The 7,906-nt window shown below is 56.3% G+C and overlaps 2 protein-coding genes across 4 annotated transcripts; one reads left to right on the top strand and one right to left on the bottom strand.

The window, feature by feature from the left end:
* The first annotated feature begins 445 nt into the window (after positions 1-445).
* On the top strand, positions 446-2,119 carry NDUFAF3 (NADH:ubiquinone oxidoreductase complex assembly factor 3). 2 transcript variants are annotated; one of them, XM_027038698.2, is made up of 5 exons: positions 446-1,044; positions 1,148-1,340; positions 1,499-1,565; positions 1,671-1,771; positions 1,851-2,119. In XM_027038698.2, exons 1-5 carry the CDS (start codon positions 968-970, stop codon positions 1,965-1,967), a joined length of 555 nt encoding a protein of 184 aa, XP_026894499.1. In that variant the 5' UTR covers positions 446-967; the 3' UTR covers positions 1,968-2,119. The 2 variants fall into 2 exon arrangements, with proteins under 2 accessions (XP_026894499.1, XP_026894497.1); XM_027038696.2 differs by having other exon boundaries at positions 447-1,044; positions 1,148-1,361.
* A 549-nt stretch (positions 2,120-2,668) lies between these two features.
* IMPDH2 (inosine monophosphate dehydrogenase 2) lies at positions 2,669-7,868 on the bottom strand. 2 transcript variants are annotated; one of them, XM_015077044.3, is made up of 15 exons: positions 7,582-7,868; positions 7,090-7,138; positions 6,770-6,871; positions 6,371-6,445; positions 5,849-6,055; positions 5,258-5,345; positions 4,985-5,184; positions 4,815-4,905; positions 4,627-4,722; positions 4,281-4,352; positions 3,484-3,627; positions 3,253-3,397; positions 3,011-3,154; positions 2,848-2,931; positions 2,669-2,745 (listed from the first exon to the last, which is right to left on the bottom strand). In XM_015077044.3, the coding sequence occupies exons 1-15, from the start codon at positions 7,677-7,679 to the stop codon at positions 2,724-2,726; spliced, it is 1,617 nt and encodes a 538-aa protein (XP_014932530.1). In that variant the 5' UTR covers positions 7,680-7,868; the 3' UTR covers positions 2,669-2,723. The 2 variants fall into 2 exon arrangements, with proteins under 2 accessions (XP_014932530.1, XP_014932531.1); XM_015077045.3 differs by lacking the exon at positions 4,281-4,352.
* Positions 7,869-7,906: the final 38 nt, after the last annotated feature.

Genomic DNA, 7,906 nt, shown 5'->3' with positions numbered 1-7,906 from the left:
CCCCGGGAAGCCATTGCGACCGTCCTCCGCTATGCCGAACCTCCCTCCCGCCCGGCCCCGTGGATAGCAGACGCGTCAACATTCCCTTGAGACCACGACACGGTGGGGGCGCGAAGATGCCCGAAACCCGCGCGGGCGCCAGCGACTCTCGCGCCAGTAGGCCCTCTGATTCGGTTCAAGACGGGGGGTCGGGGAATTCTCGGGCCGCGAGCAGCGTGAGCGACGACAGGGCGATGCTCCAGCAGCTGTCTAGTTCAATATCTGGTTCCGTTCGGCCCGGTGGCTCCCACCCGAACAGCTACAATCGCCCTACCACGGCGTCCCCTTCCGCTTGCTGGGGCCGCAGATTTGGAGCCATTTTAAGGCGAAACCAATCAGCCACGCCCCCTCGCGCTCCTGAGAAGCCAATCCACGCGTGGCCACGCCCCAGGAGACGCGCGGCGACGACGCCAACGGTCGCGCTGGTGACGGTTGAGGAGGGGCGTGATTCTCAGAAGTGCGGGGGAAACCTGAGCTGGCCGCTCCGCCCTCGGAACCCGACGCCCGAAAGCCTGGGATTAGGGGCTTGGATGCTGGCCCCGCGCCCTGGCCAGGTGTGAGGGACTCGACCAGGTGCGCGGCAGCCCCGCCCCAGGCTCCGGGAGCCTGCGTTAATAGCTGAGGGCCGGGGACCAAGCGGCGGCGGGGGCCCAGGCAGCGCTCTGAGGCCGGCCACGCCACCAGGTGTCCGGCTCCCCCAGGACGGTCTGTGGGGGCCTGGGGCGGGGCGGGCGGCAGGTGCAGACACCGGAGCCGCGGTAGGGGACGGGCCCTCCTGGGACAGTTTTCCCGGGCCGGGAAATCCCGCGCTGGGGCAGCCAACTCGCGCGGTGCCCTCCGGGACGCAGAGGGCGCTGTCAGCGCGCTGCGGAGAACTTCGCCACGACTCCGCTGACCTAGCGCCGGGTTCCCTGCACGCGGGTCCGCCATGGTTTCCTCGTTCGCTCTTCGCGGCCTGTGCCGAGCTCGAGCCGCCTTGCGCTGTGACCTCGCAGAGCTGCTGTGGTGAGTCCAGACCCAGCGTCCCTGACTCTCGCCTTCTACGACCGGCGACTCCCCCCCCCCCCCCCCAACGGCTCCCTAGAACCTGAGCATACCCCACCCGCAGGGTTCCAAGGCGAGGGCATCGGCTCACGCCGGCGGACGATGAGCTGTATCAGCGGACGCGCATCTCTCTGCTGCAACGCGAGTCCCCGCAATCCATGTATATCGACAGCTACAGCAGCCTTGGCTTCATGGTCAACGGAAATCGTGTGCTTGGGCCCTGCGCGTTGCTCCCGCACTCGGTCGTGCAGTGGAACGTGAGCAGTGAGGAAGTAGAGGTCCAGAGCCCCAGGCCTGTCCCCTGATTCTGTCCCTGGCAAACTTGGCTTTTCCGTTACCCCTTTGTGGAACAGGTAAGGGCTCTGTGGGGAAAGCTGCGCGAACTTATACTTAAACTTGCCTCCTCCCAACCCAGGTAGGAACTCACCAGGACATCACTGAAGAAAGCTTCTCTCTCTTCTGGTTGCTGGAGCCGCGAATAGGTACTGGAGAAGGGGAGGGCTGAGGTGCTTCCAGCCCCAGCAAACCACCCCGCCCCAGCCTCCCCACTGACCCGCCATAAGCTAATCATGGCCATCTTTCCCTAGAGATCATTGTGGTGGGCACCGGAGACCGGACTGAACGACTGCAGCCCGGGGTGCTGCAAGCCATGAGGCAGCGGGGCATCGCGGTGGAAGTGCAGGACACGGTAAGTCCTGCCACTTGGGAGTGCTGAGCAGGGCCCAGTCCTATCTCTAGCCAAGCTGATGCAGGCTTTCTCTTTGCAGCCCAATGCCTGTGCCACTTTCAACTTCCTGTGTCATGAAGGCCGAGTGACAGGAGCTGCCCTTATCCCTCCACCTGGAGGGACTGTGCTCACAACTTTGGCACAAGCTGCAGAATGAACCGCCAGGAACTGACCTAACCTGTCCAGGAGGGCCGGCCGTGGCACTTTTGCAGTGCACACGGGTTTCCAGCGCTTTCACTAGTCCCTCTCCTTTGGCACTGTAACACTTGTCTTTCTTGCCAGCAAGTTAATAATTTAATCCACATCTTCCATTTTGTTCTAGTTTACTGCTGGTGAGGAGCTACTTGGCTCAGTGGGCTCTTGGTGGGGGTTGCAAAGAAACCAAGGGATCACCTTTTTATCTAGGCTACTTACCTGGGCAGCATAGGCACCTGTTTCAAACTGCAAATGTAACTACTTGCTCACATGCAGATTTGAGGGGACCTCAGTGCTTTCTCCACAAGGTCCCTTGGAGATTCAAGTTAGAGAATACATATGTGGATCTCAACCTGGTCCCATGTGGCCAAACACCTGTGAGTGCCAGTCCAAAGCCCCCATGGACTGTTCCATGACCTGTCCTAAGTAGCCATAATGTGAGACTGCACTCTTGTGAGTCAGAGCTGGCCAGACTCATCTTGTGAGCTGCCTCAGGAGGGACTTTTTGAATCAAGAACTAGTTCCTCCTTCCAGATCCAAGGAGTATCCTGACCTCAGTGTCTGAGGCTTTCCCCACAAATGAGGGTGTTGTGTTTGTGTGCATCTGTGATAGTGGCAGCTGCACAGCCACACCTGCTTGTTGACCTCAAAGATCAGGCACTGTTTTTTTTTTCCCAAACTTTTATTGAAAAACCAAGGGGGTGTGCCGTATCCCTTTTCAGAAAAGCCTCTTCTCATACCTGTAAGCAGAATAACAAGCTGTGAGGTGCGGCAGGAGGAAGGAGGCACAGCAAAAACCTTTGCTCTGAAGGTAGATGGGTACAAAAGGGCTGGTCACTTACGAATGGAGGCTGTGGACACCACCTTCCACCTGAGCTGAGGATGTTCTCTTCTCAAACTTGAGTTCTCCAGAATACATCATGGCTCTGAAGAGGGACGGATGTCGGATGTGGGTAGCTGGCCCTCAACCACCCCCTCTACCCATGTTCAACTCCCCAGGCTTACCGGACTTGGGTCAAACTCTTGGCACCAATGTCTTGGCAGGAGTGCTGGATGCCAGCGATCAGGTAGGGGACAAATTTGTGGATGGACCCTTTGTCCTGCACAGCCCCAGACACCCCCTGAGCCACCTTGATTTTGTCAGCTTCACTGTGGAGAGAGGCAGGACAACACAAGCAAGGTCAAAGCATAGATGAAGCTGCCAGTACAAGGCTGTCAGCACAGGATAACTGACTTTCCTGTCCCACCTGAAATATCGGTTCTGGCTGCTGAGATGCTTGTCCATGGCATCAAGAGAACCCATACCACGATATTTCTTTAGCCGGATTCCATCAGAGAAGAAGTACTCGCCAGGGGCCTCAGTAGTAGCAGCCAGGAGGGAGCCCATCATAACTATGGACAGATGGGAGTGCTGGGGGCAGACTCTGAGTGGCATTAGGGAAAGAATCCCACCAAACTCCCTGGATGCTGGGCCTCACCTGTGGAGGCCCCAAGGGCCAAGGCTTTAGCGATGTGGCCCACATTTTGGATTCCTCCATCAGCAATAACAGGAACACCAAAGCGTCGTGCATATTCTGACACCTTGTATACTGCTGTTGCTTGGGGCCGCCCGCAGGCCAGCACTATTGAGAGAGGAATATATGGGTGGATGGAATTAATGGGGACAGGCAAGGGGCCCTGTGGCCATAACTCAGCGCCCAGGAGCTCTCAGCTACAGATGCACCAAGACTGCAGCTTGGCCGAGAGAATCAAGTCTGGGATGGCTGCTGCCCCATCTGCCTTGAACAGTACAAATAGCTGTGATGGCCTCCACTCAATCCTGCATGTGCGCGTGCATGTGTGCATGGCCCAGGGCAGCCTCAGGCACATGCAGTCAGCAGCCGGGAAAAGCCCCACCCACCTGGTATCAAGTGGACGTAGGGGGTCACCGTGCAGTTAGTAACCCAGAGGCCCACCCCTTCCTGCCTAGTTGGCAGCTCGGGCAAGATCAGGGAGTGGTTGTGTAGAAGGAAGAGTGGCTTGTTGGTTCTTGAGCTGTGCCTACTATAGGAAATGTGGGCAGACTAGGGCCTACCTGGGAAGGAGATCCTGCCTTATGAGCACCCCGGGAAGAGGAGGGAGCTGTGTTTTCCAGCAGCCCCCAAAACCATGGTCTGTCATTCAGTTTGCCCTGCCCACCCATCAGCACCACAAACCCCGGGAGCTACAGCTACAGTCAACCAAGCAGCCGGGCAGTGGGCAGCTGGGCCGGGCCAGTGGGCCGGGCTGGACTTACTATAGCAGCCCGTGACAGTAGAAGGGCATTTGGGGCTGTGGGACTTTATGTCTGGAGGGATCTTGGGAGCCACTAAATAAAACAAACAGACCAGAGTTTAGAGAGGGTGCAGAGCAGGAGCAAGGAGGCCAGGCTAGGTGAGGGGTGGGGTGGGAGGGAGTGGCAGGTGAGGAATGACGAGCTCGTCTTCCAGCATGTCACCCATCCAAGGGGCCCATCTGGCCCTGGGGCTGCCCCTATTGGAGGACTCCGTATTGTTCCCACAAGAGCGCTTGGCTCAGGCCATCTGGGACTAAGGGCCCTGTTGAAGCCAGAGTCTCTGAGGGCCTGCTGAAGCATTTCCTACCTTCCTGGGTGATGCAGATGGAGCCACTGCCCATGCCCACCCGCAGGGCATCTACACCAGCATCAATGAGATTCTTGGCCTGAGCAGCTGTGACCACTACAACAGGGAAAAGCTTGTGTGAAGGTCTAAGTGGGAGCTTAGCTTCCCTCCTCTTGCCCCACGTCCTTCAGTGCCCAGTCTTGCCTCACCATTGCCTCCAATAACTTGGAGACTGGGGTATTTCTCTTTGATGTACTTGATCATGTTGATCTGGAAGATTGAATTTCCCTGGGAAGAGTCCTGGGACAGAAAGAAAGTCCCAGTGAGACTAGTATTACAGCTGCCCCTACCACCCTACCCTGCCTATGTGACAACTCACCAAAACCACTACATCCACACCAGCCTGGGCTAGCAAGTCCAGCCGATACTTGTCATCTTCATGAGTGCCAATGGCTGCTCCACAGAGCAGCTGCTTCTTGGCATCTTTGGAGGCCAGTGGGTAATCCCGGTTCTTCTTCAGGTCTGTCCGGGCAATGATGGCTACCAGTTCATCATCTTCATTTACAATGGGTAACTTTCCTGGAGGTAGGGCAAATACATAAATCAGAACCCTGGTCTCTGGTTCCAGAACCCTTCCACCTCTAGGACTCACCTTTCTTGCTGCGCTGCAAAATTTCATTTGCTTCTTTCAATGTGATGCCTGCAGGAGCTACCACCAAGTCTTCCCTCTTCGTCATGATCTAGCAGTGAGGGGAGCTATGAGAAAAGGCCAGAGACCAGACTTCCCAACAGACCCTGCCCTAATACAGGAGGGAGGTTCCAAAGACCACCACGATCACACAGCCTGCACCCAAACCACCCTCCTCAAGTGAACCCAACAGTCTGTGCAGCAATATAGTGGCTGGGGTGAAAATTCAGTAGAAAGGACAACATGGTACACAGAGCCTCCTGTTACATAGTGGAGAAAGAAATGCCATGCCAGAGCAATGACAAGAGAATTGGAAGAGGAGGTCGAAATTGATCCTTGAGTACTGCCTGCACCTTGGGGGTGGCAAACATTCGGGCCCATTCAGAGCCTCTGGTGGGGAAGAGATGCACGAACCTCATGAAGGGATCAGAAACCTGGCTGGGCACTCATCTTTTCTGGACTGCAAAGGCCCCCAGAGATGCCATTCAGGCAACAGAAACCTTGTCTTAAGCCTTGGCTGCTAGAGCTTGGCTTTGCGTTGTCAGTAGCACCTACCTCTTCCAAAAACCGGTCGTGCTCCTCCTCCTTGAGAAAATCAATGTCCCTTGAGGAAATGATGCCAACCAGGCGGCTTCCCATCCGTCCTGTGTCAGTGATCGGGATACCACAGAAACCATGCCGGGCTTTGGCTTCAAACACATCCCGCACTCGATCCTTGGGGCTGAGGACCACAGGGTCTGTGATGAATCCCTGCTCATATTTCTGGAAGGGATGGCAAGAATATTTCTGAACAGCCTTTACCAGTTTGAAGCCCGGGGTCTGTGCCAACTCCCCCCTCTGGCAGTGCCACAGGACCAAATCACAACTCAAACTCAGGAATAGGAAACACGGGTGGGCTGTAGGTACTGTCCACCTGGTCCTCTTCTGTTGACTAAGGACACAGGGTCTCATAGTCTTCTCAAGAATTGAACCCCAAAGTGGGGAAAAGATCAGGAGAATATATCCCCCATTCCCACCCCCCACTCCACCTCAATGCAGTTCCCAGGAGCTCGTGACCACTATCCTTGCCCTTCTGACCTTCACTTTCCGAACTTCGTTGGCTTGGAACTCCGGTGTACAGTTGTGGTGGATGAAACCAATACCACCTGTAAGCTGCACGATAAACAGAAGATAGTGAAAAAGTGACAAAGAGGTGCTCCTGGGTGGCTCAGTTGGTTAAGCATCTTGACTTCAGCTCAAGTCATGATCTCACGGGTTCATGGGTTTGAGCACCACGTAGGGCTCTCTGCTGTCAGCACGGAGCCCACTTCGGATCCTCTGACCCCTGTCTCTGCCCCTTCCCCACTCATTCTTTTTCTCTCAAAAATAAACTTTAAAAAGAAGAAAAAAGTAAAGAGTAAGAGCAGCATGACTCTATATGCCTTTGGGGAACAATGTGGGGCCCCTCCTTCTGTCCCTACATCCCGTCATGCTCACCGCCATTGCTATGGCCATGCCAGCCTCTGTGACTGTGTCCATGGGTGAGGAAACCAGTGGGGTCTTCAGAGTAATCTTTTTGGTCAGAGCAGAAGTCAGGTCCTGGGGAGATACAGCCAAGTAATGTGGGAAAGCACCTCATATGCCTCAGGGTGGTGCCAGATCCCCACAAATCAGGTGCCCTGCATGACATGCATGCCAATCAGACTATTCTACAGAATCTACCCCCAAGCCCAATTTGGTTTGGTAGCTGAGAGGACAAGGCAAAGGAGTACCTTACCTAACCTGATGTTCAGGACCCAGTTTCTGGCGATACTCACCACCTGGTCTGCAGTGAAGTCGATGTACCCAGGGAGAATGAGAAAGTCACTATGGGGAAGGGGAATGAATTGGGAGTAAGGCTCAGGTTTAGGGCGGCTTAAGATTCCACCCCCACTGATCACATCAAAAGGCATTTGGGCCGAGAGGGCACTGCCCTAGCCCGTGTCACATTAAGGGAAGACAAATCACAAGGTGGAGATGTAGATAGGGGACCTTTTCTGCCACCTAGCTGTCAACAGCGACCCTGGCATCCTGACAACTCCATGTGCCGACAGAATGGAGCTTCTAGTCTGAAATCCCAAGCACTGCCAAGATGCCTCCTCCATTCCGCCCCACTTCAGATCTACCAAATGGAGCCGGAGATGATGGGGGATTTTCCGCAACCTGTCCCCACGCCCGAGTCCCAGAGGGCTCAGTGGAAAACCCCACCCGGCCTCCCACCGCAGCGCGCCGCCCCTCTCCTCGCCCAGGTGAGCCCGCTAGGCCCGCACTTGTAGGTGAGGCCGTCCCCGCAGTTGAACAGCTGCTGTGCCGTAAGCCCGTCGTCTGGCACGTAGGACGTGCCCCCGCTAATCAGGTAGTCGGCCATAGCCAGCACCGGGCAGCGCCGCGTGTGTCCGAAGACCGCGCCGCAGAGGCCTCAGCCGTCTGGGCCGCGCCAATATAAACCCGCCGATATCGTCATTGCGCCCTGCGCGTCACTGACGTCAGGACGCAGGGCGAGCAGGCGGAGCCTACGCGACTTCGGGGCGGGACTACCGAAGGAGCGCATGCGCGCAACATGCACTAGGGCTTGCAGCCTTGTAGTTGGGTGTT

Source organism: Acinonyx jubatus, chromosome A2 (genome assembly GCF_027475565.1).
Source record: "Acinonyx jubatus isolate Ajub_Pintada_27869175 chromosome A2, VMU_Ajub_asm_v1.0, whole genome shotgun sequence".
Taxonomy (NCBI): Eukaryota; Metazoa; Chordata; class Mammalia; order Carnivora; family Felidae; genus Acinonyx; species Acinonyx jubatus.
This window is presented reverse-complemented; position numbering and strand designations above follow the sequence as displayed.

Coding starts and splice junctions, on each gene's coding strand:
- NDUFAF3 (XM_027038696.2), top strand. CDS start 968: ATGGTTTCCTCGTTCGCTCTTCGCGGCCTGTGCCGAGCTCGAGCCGCC. Junction 1,362..1,498: donor TGAGCAGTGAGGAAGTAGAG/GTCCAGAGCCCC, acceptor CTCCCAACCCAG/GTAGGAACTCACCAGGACAT. Junction 1,566..1,670: donor GTTGCTGGAGCCGCGAATAG/GTACTGGAGAAG, acceptor ATCTTTCCCTAG/AGATCATTGTGGTGGGCACC.
- IMPDH2 (XM_015077044.3), bottom strand. CDS start 7,679: ATGGCCGACTACCTGATTAGCGGGGGCACGTCCTACGTGCCAGACGAC. Junction 6,056..6,370: donor ACGAAGTTCGGAAAGTGAAG/GTCAGAAGGGCA, acceptor CATCCCTTCCAG/AAATATGAGCAGGGATTCAT. Junction 2,746..2,847: donor GGTGTCCACAGCCTCCATTC/GTAAGTGACCAG, acceptor TTCTGCTTACAG/GTATGAGAAGAGGCTTTTCT.